Source organism: Dryobates pubescens, chromosome 2 (assembly GCF_014839835.1).
Source record: "Dryobates pubescens isolate bDryPub1 chromosome 2, bDryPub1.pri, whole genome shotgun sequence".
NCBI classification, from domain to species: Eukaryota; Metazoa; Chordata; class Aves; order Piciformes; family Picidae; genus Dryobates; species Dryobates pubescens.
In genome coordinates this window covers 37004854-37027892 of record NC_071613.1, presented here as the reverse complement: position 1 = coordinate 37027892, position 23039 = coordinate 37004854, and the positions used below count along the sequence as shown (strand labels likewise).

The 23039-nt window shown below is 36.1% G+C and overlaps 1 protein-coding gene across 4 annotated transcripts in view; it reads right to left on the bottom strand.

The window, feature by feature from the left end:
• The window catches only part of KCNH7 (potassium voltage-gated channel subfamily H member 7), a 217173-nt gene that overhangs the window by 33357 nt on the left and 160777 nt on the right, over positions 1-23039 (bottom strand). For all 4 annotated transcript variants that reach the window (XM_054175088.1, XM_054175105.1, XM_054175096.1 and 1 more), the window contains 3 exons: positions 16200-16625; positions 9121-9520; positions 8172-8371 (listed from right to left, as the gene is read on the bottom strand). In XM_054175088.1, the coding sequence (XP_054031063.1) occupies positions 8172-8371; positions 9121-9520; positions 16200-16625 (1026 nt within the window). The remainder of the gene's footprint in view (positions 1-8171; positions 8372-9120; positions 9521-16199; positions 16626-23039) is intronic.

Below are 23039 nucleotides of genomic sequence, written 5' to 3'. Positions count from 1 at the left end.
GGAAAAGGTGTTTAAATCATTAGAAAGTCAGGAGCACAACATTAAGATCAAATTAATTTTTCACATCAGCTTCTGTTTATCTCATTTATTAAGGGATTTTACTTTACCATTAAGCAAAAAGCATGGAGACCATGTGTGTTGTTTTGTATTTCTGAAGATACTTTGTTTCTTTAAAGAAACAATTTGATAATTATTTTATACTTCACATGAAGTATTAGTTAATAGTTATTTTTATGCCAATAACATTTGAAATATACTAGCCTGTGTTCAAATATCTGTAATTAAAAAGTCCCTGCCCCATGGAGCTTACACTCTAGAACAATTGTACATCAGAGATGAAGGACATTTACTCTTTAATACTACATTCATCAAATATCTGTACAGGTGCCCAAATATGATTTCCAGTGGAGACTTGGAACAGTAACACAAGTTTAGAAATGCAAGAAAGAAGGTGATTTGAAGATTAATTTGTTAATGCATTGCTATATGCTACATTATTAAAGAGAGCTTACCGTATTGTGCACATTATATATAAGGAGGTGTTTAATCCAAGTCCAGTAGCTGACACTTTACAGTATTTGTTGTGTCCAAACTAAGTTTTATTTTGTATAGTACAAAAAGTATTTTGCCAACTGAAGACTCCATGTGTATTCCTAATATTTCAATTTTCATTTCTTTGGGAAAATATTCCTTATTAGTGACTTTTTTTAAGCTTGTGTTATTAAGGAAGTATCTGCTTCTCACAGGTAGCTTTGACTATCTGTGTAGAGCAGGAACAATTATATTGAAAATTATGTTCTTATAATGTGGCAATCAACACATTATTTGTGATAACTCTAAATATTATTGAACCATCCATGCAGTCTTCAAAGTCATGAGATTACCATAAAACCAGTAAAACCAGCCAGCATAACCTTGACATTATATGAAAGCAGGACTAGGTAAGGCAAAAATATAATTTTGAAAATTGTAAAGGCTAGACTTGCTCATTAAATAACATTATTCTCAATGACAAATACACAATTAATAAATCATCTGAATACAGATTTGGGTTTCAGTTGCTGTTTCTATTGTTACATTAAGTATCTCCTTAACAGTGACTCCACCAGGCCCTGGTGAGAAAAAAAATCTTGCATTCTCATGGTTAGAATCATATTTAGAAACAACATTCATGCATAATTCAAGAGATACAGATCTTCTTAAAAAGGTATGTACAAAGATATAAAATCAGCCTCATCCATCCCCCTTAGTGGGAAAGAAAAAAAAAAAAAGAAAAAAAAAAAGGAAATAAAAGTTAGGAAGCTGTGTCCATAAGCTCCAGTTGTCCCTCATTGAGAGTTATGAAGTCCAAGTTCAGTTGTCTCTTCCTGTCTCAAATAAAATTTATTCTACATCTAATGATGTTGTTTTACCTAGTTGGCATGCTTAGAAAGGAGAAAAGTGTCATTCAGAGGGAAGTAAAACATTTTATATTGAATAAGTGATAGAAGTTTAGAGAAGATAGTAGGGACTTGATTAATATTGCTTTGAAGAATGTGGTCTTTTATAAATGGTGAGGGAGTCTATCTTAATTAACTTCTATTTTTCAAGATGATAACAAGGTATCCCTTGTACGTGTATCAGACATCTTGTGACAACAGAATTGGAGACATCTATGTGCCCTAACCTCAGACAACTAAAAATGTTTTGGGAAATGAAAACTGTTGTGTTTGTGTAAGTGACAAGGTTCATAAAAATTTTTAGATTTCCCGTTGTCAGTCCAGGAAAATGTTTTGACATCTGTCCCACAGAAAGTATTTAGGAAGCATCCCAGACAAAGCAAATTAGGATATTAACTACAATAATTGTCACAAAACACAGGAATAACCCATTCTATAGAATCACAGAATGGTTGGGGTTGGAAGGGACCATTGGAAGTCTTCTTATCTAACATCTCTGTTCAAGCAGGGCTGCCTAGAGCTGGTAGCCCAGAACAAGGTCCAGGTGGCTTTTGACTGTCTCCAAGGATGGAGATTCCACAATGTCTCTAGGAAACTTGTGCCAGTGCTTAGTCATCCTCACAATAAAAAAGTGCTTCTTGATGTTTGGACAGAACCTCTTGTTTCAGTTTGTGCCCACTGCCTCTACTTGGACTCGAAGATCTCAAAGATCATTTCCAACCTGTTCTATTCTATTCTATTCTATTCTATTCTATTCTATTCTATTCTATTCTATTCTATTCTATTCTATTTCTTACTGAGCACCACTGAAAAGAGCCTAGTTCTATCTTTACATGCTCCCTTTAGATATTTTTTCACATTGATGAGATCCCCCATGAATCTTCACTTCTCCAGGATGAACAGTAACAGCTCTCAGCCTTTCCTAGTAGAAGAGATGCTCCAGTCTCTGCAATCCAGCAGATATTCCTCGAATTCTGCATATAATTGGTCATGCATTTTCCTCTGTTGAACCAAATATTAAATGCCAGGCAGCAGTTGAAAAGAGCACAAAAGGGCTCTTGTGTGTGGTGGTCTGTTTGAGGCGTGTTGAAACGCATTTTACGTAAAGCTTTCCTGTCCTAGAATCTGTTATGCTTTTATTTACGAGTGGCTAATATCCAGCATATAAGACAAAGATAAAGGTAGACTCTCAAGTTAATCTGACAATTTAAGATGGCATAAAGTGAAAGAGGAATCCTGGTCCTTTCCCACATTATCTATTTATTCCTCCCCTTTCTTGATCTCTGTTCATGAAACTGTTTGAGAAACATCCACATGAAAACTAACACAGCAAAAACCCCTTAGCATCTGAAAGAATAAAGAGGCAAGAATATAGGTTTTGTTGTAGACTACATATACTTGATCTCTGTTTGGATCTCATCTATAAATACAGATCTCAGGATATGTTGACCTTGGCATCACTAAATGCTGAATGAAGGTATTGAATAATCTGAATAATAAATTTTGAATTTATTACAGGAAATAAATCTTGTGCCTTGGAGGGTTCACTCTAGAGGGAATTTATCTTGAAGATTAACATTTTTCCATCTTAGTTTGTTCTGGAAGAATAAGAGAAATTAATTCATAGTACTTCATATATTTGGTGAAGTAAGATATGTGTTTATTCTTTATCTTTCTGCCACCTAATTTTAGCACTAAGCTGGAACACTTTTTTAGCTGCACAAATTGCACTGTGTACATTTTGAAATAGGATGCCTGTTCCCCAGCAGCTGGTCCCACTGATGGAAACAGTAGCGCAGAATTTAGTTCTGTCACAAACAACTGACTCTCAGATTTTAACAACATCTTCATCTAGGCTAAACATTTCTGTGTTTTAACCTAGTTCTGTTTCTTGAAAGAATTTAGAATTTACTATTTCTGTGATAATTTGTTACAGAAATTAACCATTTCTATAAGCAGGAGTCTTCCAAGGGCTTTTCTCATTTAGAACAGAATGAATGAATTCACATGTATCGATAATTCTGCTCCAGCATCTCTAGGCCTCCACATAGAATAAGGACTATTTCTGATGATTCCTTCTCTTTATACAGGAAAGTGTTGCAGCATCAGATTTTTATGATGTGAATGAAGTCCTTAAAAGTGTTGAGAGAGAAGTAGTGTGATTCTAATTCACCTTTTAATGAGATTTGAAGTCTGACAGCCATATCAAGAATTAGGATCTTTTGCTTTCAGTCATTGCCATGACTTAGATTTCTGTGACATTTTAATGTTGAAATTACTGGAGCTCCAGTGGATAATTCCTCATCTATAAAGTTATTACAGGTTTTGTGCACATCTGCAAGGTGACCTCTGACATATGATACATTCCTGGGTGAGGAGGACAGAAAATTATTTCAGTTTCTTAGACTGTTGATTCCCTCATCAACACAACAGTTAGATCCACATCTTTTCAAAAATATGATGGTAATTGGAAAATTGTTAATTGCCTTTGTTTTTCACATATTAGAACACAAAAATACAATCAATGAGAAACTGTGTTGTAAATAGATTGACATTCTTGAAAGTCTCTTCATGAATTCATTTCTGTAACTTAATTGCATGTAGGCATGCATGTCTTTTAAGTGTTCTTGTTACAGAAAGTGAAAAAACCAGCTTCACAGTTAATCATACATAGAATATTTGTATGATTTCCATTATGACATATAGAAAAGTAGCAGTACCACTTTCCTCCATGTTTATATATTCTCTCTGTTTAACCACTCATTACTAATTTTTGTTCCAAACACTTCTAGTCTGGATTACCTTTTTGATGGTGTAAAGACCTTGTTATTTTTGAAATTTCTATTTACTTTTCAAACTGTCTAGTTCAAAGAATACTAAGAATAGTGATCGTGGAAGAACAGTTGATCCTAAGAAGTGATTAGAGTAGGAGGAAAGGTAAGAATAATATATGCAGTGGTGTCATTCAGTGATCAGTTGCCAATTTCTCACAAAAGAAGCCTTACCAAGGGAATGGTGAACCTAAACTTTACTTGATTACAGCAGCATTGCTGGTTCTGAACCTTCACATATATGTGTGCTCTGCTGTACTTGCATGATCACTGTGGCCAAGACAACTTGGACGTGTACAGGATTTATGCATAAAAATTTTGACTTGTTTTCTCCTTTCATTCTACTGGGTAAAACCCTAAATAAAAAAGCATCTGTCCCACATCCAAAATTTTAATTAATGTGTTCATTTGTCTAAACACTGTCCATAACTTGTAAAATAAACAATAAAGATACTCAGATGCACAAAAGATTAATGGAAAGAAGGAGGGAGAGGACTGTAAAAAAATACATGCAAAACTTAAAGAAGGAGCTCAAACACTAAATATTTCAACTGTTCAGGGTAAGCATCACAGGCATGCTATTATCAGTGCTGGACTGATAACATTGTAACACAGGGGAAAAGAAAACAAAGAGGATTTAGGAAAACCAGAACAGGATAGTTTAAAAAATAAAAAATATCATTTTTGAGTCTTTTGGGGTAGTGACATCTTTCATGAAACAAATTTTTTATTTTTTTTGGTAATTTAACTTTGTCAGTGTTACCAAAGTCTGTGGACTCAAGATTTTTATCCAGATTAAAATAAATCGCAAATCCTGTTTATCCAGTCCACGCATAATTATGTGGAACTGTTTTTATCAAAATACATTATGCAATGAAAGATAATCAAAGAGATGTAGAAATGCAGGAAAGAGGAACAAATGAACAAATGAACAAATAAGCAACGTTCTCAGCATATTTCGTCTGTTGACCTTTAAAGCTAACCTTAAATTTAGCTATTACAAATGAGCATAAAGTATTGTCTTCTGGTTTTCAATACAAACTGTAGGATTTTATTTAGGAAATCAAGTTCACTTAGTGTAATATTATTCCTGAGGTTAAAGTTGGTGCCTTTTATTTTTTTTCCCTTTTTTTTCCATTTTTCCTGAATTCTGAAGTATATTACTGATTACAACAAAAAGCATTATTTGAAACATATTATTTATATATATATATATATGAGTGTATGTATACATTGCATGTACATATATATATATAATGTACATTATTCATGCATTTCCTACTTCACAGGAGAAAGAGGACTGAGGTTTTGAATTTTATTCAGTTTTCAGTCGTGAAATGAAAAGGAAAGACATTGGATCGAATCCTGCCTTCAGATATTTGCAAAAAACTCCCAGTAAATATTGACAGGAGTCAAAACACATTTGTCTGAGGACAGTATTAACCATTTAGTGTGTAAATGCAAATTTTTCATGCAAACTTAATACCACATGCAAGTCCATCTCATATGCAAATGGCTTATAGTCAAGAAAACTTCACTGGAGCTTGTGCTAACATGCAGATATGGTTTGAACTAAGAGCATTCACGCAAAGGAAAATGCAGAATGATCAGCATGGCAACACCGTAGGTGACATTCCTACAGAGCAACTATCTAAGGCAAACCAATATACACATGACTTTTTTTCTTTTTTTTTTTTTTTTGGCAGAGAAGCATCATTTAAGTTGTGGGGTAAAACAGTGGTTAACAAATGGGATTAGATTAGTATTTCTTAATGCCTAATTTTCAGTAACCATTTTGCCCCACATCTGATTCTGCTTGAATTATTTCCTTTTGCTATCTACCCCTTCGTCATGCAAAAAGTTACTATTAAAATTAGAAAGCATTGAACAAGCTCTAAACCCGACAGATAACATGGATATTCTCCACACTTTATACTGCAATTAAATTTGATATAAATACCTCCTGCTCTTACCAGTGGGTGGTGTTATTCCATGTATTTAGGTATGAAGCAGACAGGAAAGAGATAAATCTTTCATAAGTACAACATAAATCACACAATTTTTATATTATCCTTGCACTAAGTGTAATATATTCAAACTCATTTTAGAAAATTAAGCGACTGCCATAAAACTTGAGGGATAGAACTGTGAACAGAATAAGAAATAAAATGCAATAAACCAAGGTACTAAACTTGATTTTTTTTCACATTTTATTTAAAAAAAACCCTCCATACTGCCTCACAATCATCTTGCAGAATATGGTACATTTAAACCATTTAGTTAATATTTCACATTAATGACAAATCCAAGACTAATTCCAGTACACCAGTTCCTGCATTATGCAAAGTGAAACCTGACAACATCCACTTTTAGTTTCTATTTCATGTGAAACAGATGTTCTTAGTACACCCATTACTGGTAATGAATTAGTTAAGGCATGCATGATTTAGTAATATCTTCAGAAATAACTCAATGAGCTTTAGAAATAATTCAATGAGTGACTTAAGGCAATGCCAACCTGCAGCTTAAGGGTCTGATCCTGCAAAATGCAGAGAACCTCACAATCTCATTGCCATCAGAGGGAATTAGGGCCATACAGTGCCCTATGGTGAAGCTACTGAGGTTGCCTTCCACTGTAGTAATCCCCAGCAGAGCTTTACGCAAGTAGCCTTATCCTGCATTGTAATTAATATCCCTCTGGAGAGGACATTCATGGAAGGGGGAGGTGAAGCCCAATATATGTAATTTGTTGTCTTACTTTTAAAATCTGCTTTACTTAATGGTAACCATAAAGCAAAGCTGTCAGTGATTCAGCTTTATAAAAGCTTTTAATCAATACCATTATGCCTGCTTACTGCATAAAAGTGTAGCACTGTGACAGTCATTCACAAATGTATGTATAAATACCACATGGAAGCTGTTTGAATTTACGTCCAAATTTTGGAGTCTAGTTTCTAGTTAAATTGTTACCAAAATGTATAGACTTTCTTGTTCTTGCCAACTTTATGGAGAACTCTCCAAAGTCTCTAATCTATGACTCATAATGGCTCTGGAAAACATCCCTCTAGAGAAACAGCTTCACATATTCTTAAGAGGCACAATGCTCTCTGTGTCTTCTTAACGTCAACCTTTCTAGAAAAAGTGTTGCTCTCTCCAGAGAATAAGCCCAAAGTATAGATGCTTACTTTTGCTCATTAGTAGATTGTTGTTATTTGCTCATTAGCCTCATAATACAATTTTATTTAAGGAGGATTCACAGGTTTTTTATCAAGAACAGAAAATATGAGTGCTGCATCTTGCCACTTCCTAGAAATTATATTCTGTGAAGTGCTAAGTGGTTAATAGTACTGTGTTGACTTTCAGAATTATGTGGTTATGAATGCAAGGATTCAGACTATCAAATGGTCAGAATATTTCATCCGTCTGCTCTTCTCTGTCACCCACCCCTAACAGACCTATTCTAGATTGCACAACAGGGTTTTGAAAAAGAATTATCTCCACAGGTTTTACAGAAGAATATCTGTAGATACCAACAAAAGTACTCTTTAATACTGGAAGCAGAAAACCAGGCCAAAGAACAAAGTTTGTTCTGGAACAGCTATATCTGAAATAAGAAACTTAAGAGTTTTTTCTTCTTATCATAAGATCATAAGAGTCAACTGCATTTCTCAAGGTTTCCTTGGCACAGTAAGAGTTCAGAGTTCTGATATGGCATGTAATAATTTGGGCAGTTAAATGTTTGAATGCCAAACTTGTAATGGTTTGATTTTCAGTAATTGCTACATACTCACCTTCTCAAGCTTGCACTTTTACAGCTCATAAATAATTAAGACTTACAACCTCTACCTAAATTTTTATGCATTCATCTCAGCACCCATGCTTGTAAAACAAAACAACATACCATGTTCATGTCAATGCCATTGGTATATGTCCATGCATGCTGGAAGTACTCTTCAAGTCGCTGCCGCAGAGGATTGGGGATTTGATGAAAGCGTATAAACTCTTTTACTCGCAGCATCTGCATGTGATACCTTGCAGTTCCCGAGTAGAGTCTTTGGATTATTGCAGAAACGTTTCCAAAAATGCTAGCATACATTAATGCTGGATTAAATGGAAACAAAGCTTATGTAAGTCATATAATTGTGTTTCAGGGTATTTTTTTTTTTCAGATGATGCAACAATAATATGCTTTATAATATACTATAACATATACTGTAATATACTATAACAGCTCAGATGAGACTTACTGACATTTTGAGAGATGTGGCATTTATTTACCTGAAGCTTTTCATAGATTTGGTTGTATCAGTATATCTCAGTTAGTAGATGCAGCATAAATATTAAATCATTAACAAGTTGATAATATTGATCTTTTTAGAATTGGAGTTCTGAATTTAATTGTGCAAGTTAGGTTCATCTAATTTTATGGACTGTTGTAGAAATAAGAACTGGGAAATAGGATAAAGTACAAGTAAAGAACAAAGGGCTGAGTTAAGAAAGTTTGCTTACATTTATTAGTTCAGAGTTTCAATCATCAAATAAAATGTAATTATCCAAAAAAGGTGGACTACAGTTTCCTAAATCCACTCAAAACTCAACTTCCTACCTACAAATGATTTGCTTACAGACACTGATACAACACAAGACTTCTGCCAGTTTGAATAACAGATTTTGAGTAGCGAAGCACCTGACTACTTCCTGACATGTATGAGTCACAATGTATTTTCGCATAGAACATTGTTTTCTCTGGGAATTTGCCCTTCCTGCTGCATGCTTATAATCTTATTAGCTTAGACTTTTAAATCATTTGCTCAAACACTGAAAAAAAGTAAATAAATAAAACTACTTACAACCAATCAACATGACACAGATGGAAAAGATTTTCTCCGAGTTGGTGTTTGGAGACACATTTCCAAATCCTACACTTGTCAGACTGCTGAAGGTAAAATAAAGTGCTGTAACATATTTGTCCTTGATGGATGGCCCGGAGCTTGCGTCGCTCTTATTGTAATGCTTTCCTAATTGTTCTCCTAAAGAATCCAACCAGCCAATCTTGTGAGCCAGGTAAGGTCTTTCTACATTTCCAATGGCATACCAAATGCAAGCAAGCCAGTGTGCAATTAGTGCAAAGATGCACATAAGGAGCATCAGAACTGCAGCACCATATTCTGAATATCTGTCCAATTTCCGTGCTACTCTCACCAAACGCAGCAGTCTAGCTGTCTTCAGAAGACCTATTAATGTTGTTGTCTGTAAAAATAATAGAGAAATTTATTTTCTCTGTTAGTAAATACACTTTCATGAATAGTCAGCATGAATAAAGCAGCGCAAATTCCATTGTTTCAGGGAATCAACAAAACCAGTAGATGAACTAATTTCAATGTAATGTTTGGTTTGTTGGGTTTTTTTTAACTATTAATTTTATTGGATGTTAGGTACAAGTTCTTTATCATAAGGGTAGTGGAACACTGGAACAGGTTGCCCAGGGAGGCAGTTGGGGCCCCATCCCTAGATATATTCAAGATGATGCTTGACCAGTCTCTAGGCAACCTGATCTAGTTGAGGATGCTCCTGCTTACTGCAGAGGGGGTTGAACTAGAATAGAATAGAATAGAATAGAATAGAATAGAATAGAATAGAATAGAATAGACCAGGTTGGAAAAGACCTTTGAGATCATTGAGTCCAACCTATCATCCAACCCACCTAATCAACTAAGCCATGCAACCAAGCACCCTAACAATCTCCTCCTAAACACCTCCAATGATGGTGACTCCACCACTTCCCCGGGCAGCCCATTCAAATGGGCAATCACTGTCTCTGTGTAGAAGATGATCTTTGGAGGTCACATCCAACGCAGACCATTCTATGATTCTATGATTCTAAAAAAGGTGAAGACAACCATAAGAAATGCACATTGAAGTTGTCATTATCTGCTGAATACTCTCATTGTGAATATTGTTCTTGATCTGGACTCTTCACATTAGTGGACTGAAAGGATCCATTAGATTCATGATGTTTTGGTATGGAACCTGTATGGAACGACTTATAATTACATGACTACCTTTTTAGGTAACAAATATTTATGATGTCTGAACACTGCTGTGTGAATATACTTGATCCTAACTTACAGAGTCCTTGCAATGCTGTAGCACACATTTTCTAGAAGAGAGGAATAAGGTAGAAATACCCCCAAAAGTACCTTATTTTGCAAACATTCTTCCTGTTTGCAATTGTCAGAACACTTTTAATGTATACCTGCACTATGAATCATTGCAGTATCTTTGAGGCTCTGATCTTTTTAAATGAGTCCGAAGTTTATTGATGTAAATTTACAATTGTCAATCAATAAATAGTTTTCATACTTCTTAATTCCTTTTAAAAGAGATTGACAACATTGTAAATAGTAACTAGTCAACCTAAAGAAGAACTCAGCTACCATTTCCCCTTCATCAAGCCTGAACATATATTAAAGTATTCAGTAAATGTCAAGACTGAATAAGTTTTTATTATAAATTTTCCTCCTTTTTAAATACATGCATATATATTACATAACACCTAACTGTAAAAACTACTCTAAAGGTAGTATCACAGTAAAGCATGACAAATACCAGACTAGTTTTCATGTTTTATCAGATCAGTGCTTCTGAGTAAAATCCTAAAGACCTTGGAACAAAAAAAGGGCTTTCGTGGCTGCATTTGTCAGTGGACAGCTCAATATGTTCATGTTTTCTGAGTAAATGAGCAAAAGGGTAATGTAGGGGAACACTGGGTGACACCCGTTTGTTAAACAATGCTACAGAGAAGAGTTTCAGGGTGACTTTCTCATTGTAAACAAAGAAGGTTGTTTCAGACCTCAGCAGTCTGAAAGTCCATATTCTTCAAAAAGGCTTGAGCTTAAGCCTTAGGTACATGTTTTGGTAAGGTAGATCAGGTTTAAATTTTTTTAACCCCTCAAGAAAAAGCAAGATTTGTTCTTAGTGGCTGTTACAAATCTGTTTATATCTCTACAGCATGCAAGAGAGAATGTATTTTTACAATGCCCCTTAAATAAATCAGAGGATAGGTTGTGAATCCAAAACATCAACAGTGTTTCACATCATTCTTAGGAAAAGACTTGCTAATATTACTCCTTATTGGCATCAATTTCATATTTAGATCAAGCATGAGTATGCTGGAGGTGTATAATACAAGCAGACTCACTTCAGGCTGAAATTGGCATGAGTGAGACTAGATGCTCTTCAAAGCATCAAGAAACTCACCCTGCTTCCACAGCAGAGAGGCTGACACTAAAATACGGCTGGCAGTAGAGAATGAAAGCATGATGCATGGTGTTTGATGTGCCTTCACATGCTGTCCACTTCTCAGTGTAGATCTAGCCTTCCCACAGTAACAATCCACCTCCCATGTGTCAATGGGCCAGGAACAGAAGTAGCTGGGGTCAGAACTATGTCTTGTGCAATGTGATTTCCTTGGTGTGATAGAATACTTCACTCAGCATGACACCCATAGAGACAGAGACCCTAATCTGCTAGTTAGCCCCTCTTAACACTTCTGGTGCCAACAATTACTATCTGCAAATAGCAATCTTACAGATTCCACTTTTCTACTCTCAATTCCTTGCTGCTCTGTTTCCATTATGCCTAGTTTTATGAGCCGAACTGCAAGCTCAAGAGGTGCTGGATACTCACATAAGGACTTTTTAGATATTTTTTTTTAGGTGGGTTTTTTTTTTTTAGTAGCAACATTTACTGTGGGTCAGAAGTGCATATGAATCCCATAGGTGCCAAAAATATGAATCCAGATTGGTTGAAGATGGGTGCAGGATCATTTTACACTACTTGATTTCTTCACTGCACTATTAATATATTCCAATCTGTCAATCCAGCATTTTGTAAACTGTTATGGGCAACATAATTTTTATATTTTTGCCTTGCATATGACTAAGGCTTCTTAAAATGCCTTTTTCCTTTTTTAGAGATTTAGTACAGTAGGGAGGCCTTGATTAAAAGTACCTTGTTTTTTTTTCTCATTTTGCTTTAGTAATAACACACACACCAAAGGAATATCATGTCTACAGTGGGTTTTGCACAGCTACATGGTTCTCTCCAGGAGCTAAGCAAACACAGAGAAGACATCCTTACTAGTTTTGGAATAACTATTTAGCTCTGCCAATGAGAACCTTGAAAAAAAGATTTGAAGTTTGTCAATTATCTTCTTTCAGGGGGTTGGGGTAGAAATGACATTCTAAAACCAGGAGTTAATAGATACTACAGTTTCTAAGTATTGGTTATTGAATTTATTTTACAAAATATATTACAAAGAACAGTGAGATTATACCCTCAATTTTTCGAGATCTGATGTTGAAATAATCTTAGCAGAAGGGTATTTTGATGAACAGCAATTGATTATGGCATGATTTGAAAGAGGAAGGCATCAGTCTATCTGATTGCAGAGGTAATAATTCAGAAATTATTGTATGAGACTGGAAGAGGAAGCTGTTTAATTATCTGCATACATTGTATTCCGCCTGTGCAAAAAGCCACTTACAACTCATGACTTTCTCACTGGTGGACAAATCCTTACATTTCCTCTAGGTTTTCATGGTTTTTTTGTGGGTTTTTTTTTTTTTTTTTCCCCCTTCTCTCTTCATAAGATCCATTATCATCATTGTATAAAACTATCATGTCTCCTCCTAGTTATCTTTTTTCTTTCTTTTTTTTTTTTTTTTAAACCAAATAACCCACTGAAGTAGCTCAGACTGTCTTCCAATGTGCATTAATATGTACTTCCTTACACAATATGCCATTTGCTTGAGTCCTTTACCGTTTTCTGGTATTGTAAACTCACCAGCTTCTCAATCGTTTCCTGTAACCTACAATTTATGTTAAAGCTATCATGAAACTTCTACCTTTTTTTGCAACCTGTAAATAAATCTATTAAATATGAGTACTACAGCATGAGGCATAGTTAAAATTGTTTTGTCATTCAGAAAAATCTCTAATATGTGCTAATTTGGCCTGTCAGTGTATGCCCCATTACCTTAATAGTCTCATCTGAGCACTGAGTCATTGTTGAAGATCTTTATGCTGTATGCATCATGATAGGAAAAATGTTAGTACAAACAGCAATTAAACAAAAATATTTCAGCTAACCAAAACTTATTGTTTATATCACAGTACTGTTCATTGATAAAGGACTGCCAAAATGGTCTCTGAATAACTGCCTGCTCAAACAGTGCTGGAATGTGTCTTTTCATCTTGGAACACAATCAAGGGATGAAAAAGTTGATACTAAATACTTCCCTGATATTAGTCAGGCACCTAAATAATATCCAGAGACTTGACATGGATGCAGTAGCATCCTGGTCTGTACTCAGTCCACAGAGGTGCTAACACAAAGGCAGACTGCCTGTGCAAGCAGGTATGCAGTCTTCAGTGTAAAAGACTTGGAACTGGAATAAGCTTTCCAAGTTAGTGATGAGCACTGGAAAATATGAGATGTTTTCTGAGCTTTGACTCAGATAAGAATAAAGTACTATCAGGACTACAAGGTTAATTCTAGAAATATGTTGACTCTTCAGTTTCTTTTAACGGATGCACTACGTGATGGAACGAAGACAGCAAAACTAAGAGAAGAACAAGGATACTTTAATGTGTTTATTTTATTTTCCAAAATATATTTTTTTTCCTGTGGGCAGGCTTTTAAATGGTGTTCTTTAAAATAGCTCTGAGTACAAACAGCAAAGGCAAAAGACTTCCCGCCTATCTGTATATTTCAGCTGAGTGTTCATAGATTCATGGAATGGTTTATATTGCAAGGGACCTTAAAGATCATCTAGTTCCAATCCCTGTGCAATGGGAAGGGACACCTTCTACCAGACCAGGTTGGTCAAGGCCTCATCCAACTTGGCCTTGAACACCTCCACAGAGGGGACATCCATGACCTTCCTGAGCAGTGTGTTCCAGCGTCTCACCACCCTTACTGTAAAGAATTTCTTCCTAATATCTAATCTAAATCTGCCCTCCTCAAGCTTCAAACCATTCCCTCTCATCCTATCACTACAAGACCTTGTAAAAGTCCCTTCCTTGTAGATCCCTTTGAGGTACTCGAAGGCCACTATAATGTTTCCCCAGGGCCTCAATTTAATAAAACTATAAACAAAAAAGGTTTCTTGCTGACACTGTTACCATCACTAGTTTGTAAGTTTTATTTCAGTAGGTCCTAGGTGAAAGGGAAGAAACTTCAGTTATTTAGATATTATTTTGATTTTTCCCTGCAGTGTACCTATCTTTGAAGTGAAAAGCTGATAAATACATTAAAAAGCATATTATTTTAAATGCATATGTCTAAAAATTACTAGTGATTTTAAGCAGGATTCCACTTGTACACCGCACATCATCTATCTGTGTACTTCAGGGGGCTGCACCACCACAGCTGTTATTTGTTTAAAATCCAAGCCAGACTCCTCAGGGAGCAGAATGATTAAAAATAAACTATTGCAAGAATAGAAAGTAAAAAGTTCACCTAGTCATTATTTTTATCTTTCTAAGTATGAGTGATGCCACTTAACCAGACATAATAATTTTGTGTTGAGTCTGCTTAAAGAGAAAAAAATAATTTAGAAATTGTATTCATTCCCTATTTTAGAAATTGGAAAGCTAATTTCTCTTACTCTGTTTCTTTCTTGTGGTTGACAAAGTATGGTTCAAATTCAGATAGTGTTATATGTGGTATTTGGATTATTATCTCCTGCCCTTTCTAGACTTGGTTTGATATCAAGGTGTTTTGAAGCTGGGTGAGCACACATGGAGCTCTATTTGGAGCTTGTATTATTTAATAAATAGACTGTTCGGTACAATTGTTTGTAGAGGATCTTATTTGAAGAATCTCTGGATAATAAAAAAGAGCTGCTTACATTAAAAAAAAGATAACCCTTATGACTGAAAAAAGTCTATCAAATGAAAAATACTCAATTTGAATAGTTTTATGTTTGCTTCTTGCAAAAAGGGATAATTGGGGAAATATAATTAGCACTGTATGCAGCAAAACTGCAGTACGTAGCAGCTTAGAAAATGTGATTGACATGCTACATACCATGAATGAGAGAGAGCAGTCACAATGGCAGGGTGAATTGGTCATAACCTCTATAGTTTCATTGCTGCTAAGGTAAATACACTCCAGATAGTGAAACTGTTCTATTACTAGGTTATGAGAGAAAAAAGAATTAATTTACTTATGTCCTCAATACTGTAAATGTCATTACACGGGCTAATAACACATGGGATCTGTATTAGGGTACTCACCTGCCAGAAGGCACTTGTTTGCTACTAATCTGTAACATTATCTTATGTTAAAGTTATCCCTTTAACATCACTTTAGCACCTGGCACTTTACTCTTAGGGACATCTGTAACAGGAAAGTGTGGAAGGATGATGATCAGGGTCATATCCAAAGAGCACTCCTTCAAGTAAATTTGGAATAGGTCCCTGTTGCTGTTCTTGATGTTCCACAGTTATAATCACCGAACATAATTTTTGGCAGTAATGAGTACTCAGGGATCAGAAAGGGATGTAGACCACACCTGAAGGGGAATGTCAAAATGTTTGTGTTTCATGTGTCTGTGCTACCAAAACCACAGAAAAAAACCTGCAGAAAGACTGAGATTTACCACAGACAATGAATATATAAGGTGATCAGCATTTCTGTTCAATCTTAGAGCTTTTTAGTCACCTGAATAGAAAGGTTTTCATCTTAATGATTCCCTTAAATTTTTTTATTTTTTTTTAACTGCATGGTAAACAACACTACTACTAAACAGCCTATTCTCTTACAAGCAAAAAAAAATATATAAAAAAAAATTAGGATATACAGATTATCATAGTAAAGTCAAAACTTAAGATGTAAGAATTCTTATTCGTTTAAACTTACCTCTTCAGAGCCAGAGCCAAAAATCAGCAGGTCAAAAGGTATTGCAGCAACCATGTCAATTAGGAACCAGCCTTTGAAGTAGTGAATTGCAATTTTTGCTGGGTCACTTACCACTTCTTCATTCTGGTTTACATATGTTGTTCTGAAGTTTATTAGAATGTCAATAATAAACATAATATCCACAATTAAGTCTACAACATTCAGTGGGCTGCAAGAATATCCACATTCTCTTCTCTTCCGTTCCTCACTATCATTCAGAAGGAAGGCAGCAGAGTACGGTGTAAATATGGCGGTGTATATTACCAGCAACAAAATGAGCCAGTCCCAGACAGCTTTGAAAGGACTATAGTGCAATATAGTAAACTTGTTGATGCGAGGTGTCTGGAGTTTATATTCTGGTAGAACATCAGCCCCTAAGGACAGAACCTAAAACAAAAAATATATCATGTCAATAATTTGCAAATCTCTTATTATTTGCTTTAATTCACCACAAGCATTTCTATAGTTAGTACAGCTAAAGATGTGACAGAGTGCCACAGCAGTATTGCCTTTTGCCTCACTTCTGTTTTTGTCAGTGCCTAAAACTAGTTGTCATTCCTTTAAAAGTATGGATTTGTTATCTGTTGGTGTTACCTAACTTTGATTTCAATTGTATTTGGAAGCAATTATATTTGTGAGCACTGCTTGATTTGCTGGCTCTTGAGGCTGCAATGTTTGCTTTGCTGCAAAGAATAAGCATTGTGTGAGCACCAGATAAATTTCCGTTGGCTGCTTCTCCAGTCTGACCAAATGCTGACATGAAGCAACAAAACTTCTAAGGATAAGAACATAAACTATGTTTTTGTTCCTATTCAATACTTGGCATAGTTATAGAGATTGTTAGCAATGATGTTAATTATTGCCTTCTGTGTTTCAAGTGCTCTCCAGATCCTATGGGACTCTGGTCACCACTTCATTTACACAGACTAATGAACAAACATCAGAAGTTGACAACCTTCGGTTACTACCCAAGTGGGCAAGTGACATATTCATGAAATCTTATACCTATTTTCCACCAGTTACTTCTACTAATTCCTTATTCTCTTGCTAATTAAAAACAGTGCTGCTTAGAAAATCAGATCTTTCAAGAGTAATTAAAATGGATAATTATATGAAATGAAGTGATGACTGGAAGGAGAAATACTTAGTCAGCAACATTTTCTACTTTTATTTGCTTTTTGATTAGCAGTAAGTACTTTGGGATTTGAGATTTCAGCTTGTTAAAGACTGAGGAATTTCATGCCCTTCGAACATAATCTTATAGGATTATAAGGGTCAACACACTCCTTTCTGTTTAACTTTTCAACAGCAAGTGTTGTATAAATCTAAAATCCTACCCTTAGTAATCTAAGTGGCACTTCTTATTCAGTGAAGTTCTACTCTGAAAACATTGTGAGAACACCAAGGTTAATAACCACTCTTCTCCTTTGAACTGTGAAGAAAGAAACGATTAAGCCACCCAAAAGATTATATGGTACCTTCAAGTAGCCATTAAGCACCATGCTGAGGTGATGGTAGAGGCTGATCCATCTATTTTTTATATTGTAACTAGGACTTGCACTTAACTAATGGTGTCAGCTATTATTTTATGCATTAAACACACCAACTGACAGCAAGCTGAAGCATAAGCGTTGCTTAGTCTCTTAAGCAGTCTTAGTACTTTCAGACCCCCACCTAGTGTGTTGATGAGAGTGATTTCCTAGTGTCTGAGAGTAGTGAGAGCATAAGTGGTAAGTGAGCTGCTATTTATAAAATGTTTATCAGTGTTCTCCTGCTGGATATTCAGCCAATGGAGGAAACAGGTTAGACAACAAGGACAATAAAGCTTAATTCTCATGTTTCTTGCAGTTGTTCGAAAACTCCAGCCAGTGTGCTTCACTTCAGAGCAACACATGGCATAAATTTGACTTAGTCCTCTGAAACAAGGCTCCTATTCTCATTTTAGTTACACATATTCCTAGGTTACTTTTATACTGAGATACGTGAATAATTAACCCTGTGCATTAGTTATACTGAAGCTACAAAACTATAGCTAGCAAAGACATCTGTTGCTTCCATTTTCTTCTGTGTTCATAGCATTAGCATGAGATCCTTACAGACCGGACTTCCTAAAGAGATCCCTGAATCTAAAAAGACCTAAAAATAAATACTGTACAAGAACTGATGAGCAAATGGAAATTAAATCAACATTTTCTCCCTTATGGTGGGCATTACCTAATTCCCCTGAATACTATAAAGGCCCTCTAAATTTCAGTCATCTTGGTGATTGTCTTCCTTGATGCCAGCATGAACAACTAGTAAGACTATAATAGTACTAAAAGCTGAAGTGTTTCAATTCAGTGTATCCTCCAAATGCTGCTTTCTTGCATCAGCATTAAAAGGCATTTTTATGTGTAAAAAATATTTTTACATGATTTTTCAAGGACAGTCATTAAGGATCATCTTAACCAAGAAATGTTAATGGTGGGGAATGTACATTTTTTTCCTTTATTTCTTTTGTCTATATTAAATGAATTACAATTATGTAGTATGCCAATTTGTATATAATGCTGATACTTTATTTTCTCTATTAGACAGTTTGAAGTATATCCCTAAGGTCCTATAAACCACTGTTCTCATGCTCGCTCTCTCTCTCCTTTTTTTTTAAGTTAAGCTTTAAAAAAATGATGCAAATGTATGAATTGAAGTCTAAAGCTGTAAACTGAGTTAGATATATAAAGATCAGCCTGAACAGCAGAAGAACTTTCACTTAAGGTTTCTATTTCTGTGTATCATAAACTTGTATTTTAATATTTCTAGAATAAAAAATTATCTCTTTGTATATCTTTCTACCTTGCTCTCCATATTTTCTATTTAAGGCTGCATTAAAATATATTTCATTATACTCATGAATGTCGTGTTTAGATAAGCGGTAATAATTGCCATCTAAAATGTATGATGAAAGAGAGCACAAATCTAAGATTTGATTCCTTGCTGAAGCCCACGTGCACAAAATATCCGTGCCCATCTGTTACAGGTTGCAATGGTCCATCATAGAGAAAGTCCTCCAGAAGTACCAGAGGATGGACCAGGGGATGGACACAGGATATTATGATTATTGTTATTCCATCCCATCGTGTTCCATCCATCTCTATATAACCAGACTTTGCATCCAATTCTTTCTCTTCTCTCCATCCTCTCTCCAGGCATGCAACAGCTGCTATCTCTTTTGGTTTGTGGGTGAGTTTGCAGCCTTGGGTGGAAAGCTATTTCCCAGCTGCGCAGCTGTATGTGTGGGCATTCAGGCCTGGTCAAGGCTTGGTATGTGCAACCTGGGGGGGAACATTGAGGCCTGGTAGGCCTGTCACAAGTGGGGAGCAGTTTGGCCCGATCCTGGGCCTGCTGAGGCTGATCTGGGGGTTAGTTTGGAAGGTTTTGGGCTAGCGATGAGGGCTAGTTAGGCTCAGCTGGGAAGCTAGGCCCAAACGTATTGTGCATATTCCTTTTTCCCTGAATACCTGTTGTATTTCTGTACATCTTTGTAAATAACATTCATATTTAACCCCCAATTCTGTGCGAGTGTTTTTATTTTACTACTTTGGGTGTAAAATACCTTTCTGTCCTCTTGCCCTGGGCAGCACGTGGCTCAAACTAGGACACCATCTGTGACCTGATTCATCTGCAGACAGTGATTGGGTTGATGCCTTGAAATAGCAGCTGTACCAGTCACTGAACTCTCACTAGTGTTTACACTACATAAATGAAATGATATCTAAGAATACTGACACCTCCAGAAGTGTAATAGTACATCAAAGAATATAATATTACTATAGTGCAATACAATGGAAAGAGGCAGGCCTTATTATCAAGTGGTTTGAACTTCCATGTGAAGAGAATTACCAGACTATGCTTGGTCTTAAAGATTTACAAAGGTTTCTCAAGAAATATCACCCAATTAGTCTTCATTTGGTAGTGTAGCATCCTTCCTTGGTCACCATGAAAATTTTCAAATCCAGCTTGGATTTGAAGGCACTGAGGGCAGGTATTTTTATAGATAATTTTCCATCCATTATTTTCCATTAAAAACTTAAGAGATGGCTTTTGCATCTTAAATCTCAGGAGCCTCTTCCTGCCAGTCGCTATGTAATTATTTTCATTTTAGTGGGGAATGCATCATCAAAGCAACACTCAGAAGTGCTTTGCTGAACTTTAGGTCTTAAATTAGTGATACACAAATTATCAAAGAAGGAGATATCAACAACTTTCTATTTTTAGAAAACATCAGTGCCAGACTGTATATGAAAAGTTGTGTAACCCTTTTCTTTAAAATTCATGATGAGGAGCTATTTCAGAAGATGGAAAATGCTATCCTTCAAAATGCCAAAGAATTTGTGAGTTATCCTTTCTCTGCTAGCCACACTAAGATTTTAACAAGCATTTATATATCATATAACAAAACATCAAGGGTCACATTTGTAATAAGGGCTTAAAATTTTGCTATGATTTTTTGGTCACCTAAAAGGTATTTTCTGTCATTTGTTCAAGGCATGATAACAAAACTGTACATTGTATGCTTCTTATGTCACCTTGTCTTCCTCATAAGATTTACGAAAAATATTATCTTCCATTATTAACCATTTAGACTGGTCTTCTAGCTGCCAAACATATTGATGCAGCTAAATTAGAGCATAAAAATTGTTAAGAATATCTGAAGTGCATGGAGTGGAAGAAAAGCAACTACATCCATAGTTTGGTTCTATGATTACAACACTTAGTGACATAACTGTCAGGAGAAAGGGAGAAAAGATCCTTATGCATACATTCATATTTAACATTCAGTTTCATGGTAAGTACTTTTTCCAGAATCAGCAGAAGTAAATTTTATTTCCTAGAAAATGCACACTTTGTTATTAGACCGTTTAAAAAGGTTTAAACTGCAGTTGAAAATGCTGTGATAGCTTAGGAAAAGCTTAATTTAGAAATGCCCATCTGCCCTCTGGCTCTCCAGTGTTTATGCCTTATGAGCATATGCCAATCTGGTTCATTTAAAGATGATCTGTTCAGGTCCCTGAATGGAGATTGTAGCCAGGTGGGGGTTCTCAAGCTGAACCAGGGGAGGTTTATGCTGGATGTTAGGAAGAAGTTCTTCACAGAAAGAGTGACTAGCCATTAGAATGGGCTGCCCAGGCAGGTGGTGGAGCCACAGTCACTGGAGGTGTTTAAGAAGAGACTGGATGAGGCACTTGGTGCCATGGTTTAGTTGATTAGATGGTGTTGGGTGATGGGTTGGACTTGATGATCTCGAAGGTCTTTTCCAACCTGGTTAATTCTATTCTATTCTATTCTATTCTATTCTATTCTATTCTATTCTATTCTATTCTATTCTATTCTATTCACACCAACTGTAGGAAAGTCTAATGTATTAGCCAACCTTCTCCCAGATTTGGTCAGTAACATTCCAACCAAAAAGGCATTTGGCAAGGGGAGACAGAACAGACTGTATACACATGTAACACATAATATGATCATACAAATCATATTTCACTAGCCAAACCAAACTATAAAATCACGATCCAGATTTCTAGAGGTAACAATTCAATTCATACTGGTCAGGCAGAGAAAAAGAGTGGAGTTGTGACTGTGGACACAAATGTGCCTCTCCTCAGTTAGTAGTTGGATGGTAGGACCTTTATGATGATTCTTCATTTGCTACTCTGGTACTCTAACAAGGTGGGGGATCAGCAAAACTTACTCTTCCACAGTCTCATATGGCCAGTGTGAACGTCTAATGCAGACTAATAGTAGACTATTGTGGCCTAAAGGAAGTTAAGCCAGCAATGAGTGCTGCCATTGCAGATGTGCCAGAGCTTCAATAGCAACTGGGGTCAAAGGCAGCCAAGTGGTACACCAAAAATGATGTTGCTAATGCATTCTTCTCTATTCCTCTAGCACCAGATTGCAGGCCACATTTTGCTTGCAGTTGGAGGATTGTCTAGTACACCTGCAATTAACTGCCCCAAATGTGTAAATACAGCCCCACCATTTGCCAAGGACTGATCCAGACTGCACTGGAACAGAGTGGAGCTCCAGAACACCTGCAATACATTGATGACAGTATCATATGGAATGATACAACAGAAGTCTTTAGGAAAGCTAAGAAAAAGAATTAAATCCTTCTGAAGGCCAGTTTTGCCAACAAATAAAGTAAGGTCAAGAGACCTGCATAGGACATCAAGATTCTAGGTATAGAATGGCAAGATGGGCTTTGCCAGATCCCAATGGATGTGATTAACAAGATAGCATCTATATCTCTGCTCACTAATAAAAAGGAAAACTAGGCTTCCTTGGGCATTGTGTCTTTCTGTAGGATGCAAATCCCAGATTACAGCATGATTTCAAGCCCTCTGTACCAAGTGACCCAGAAGAAGAATGATTTTCCTAATGTGGTCCTGAGCATTGACAAGCCTTTGAACAAATCAAACAGGAGATTGTGCAGGCAGTAGCCCTTGGGCTATTCTGGGCAAGACAAGATGCTGACAATATACTCTGCACTGCAGCCAGGAAGAATGGTATCACCTAGAGCTTCTGGCAGACAGCACCCTTCAGAGACCCATGGCCAATCCCTAGGATTTTGGAGGTGGGGATACAAAGGATCTGAGACCAACCATACACCAAATGAAAAAGAGGTACCAGCAGCACATGAAGGAGTTTAAGCTTCCTTGGAAATGGCTAGTAGTGAAGCACAGCTTCTTCTGGCACCCTGACTGCTGGTGATGGGCTGGGTGTTCGAAGGGAAGGTTTCTCCAACACACTATGCAACTG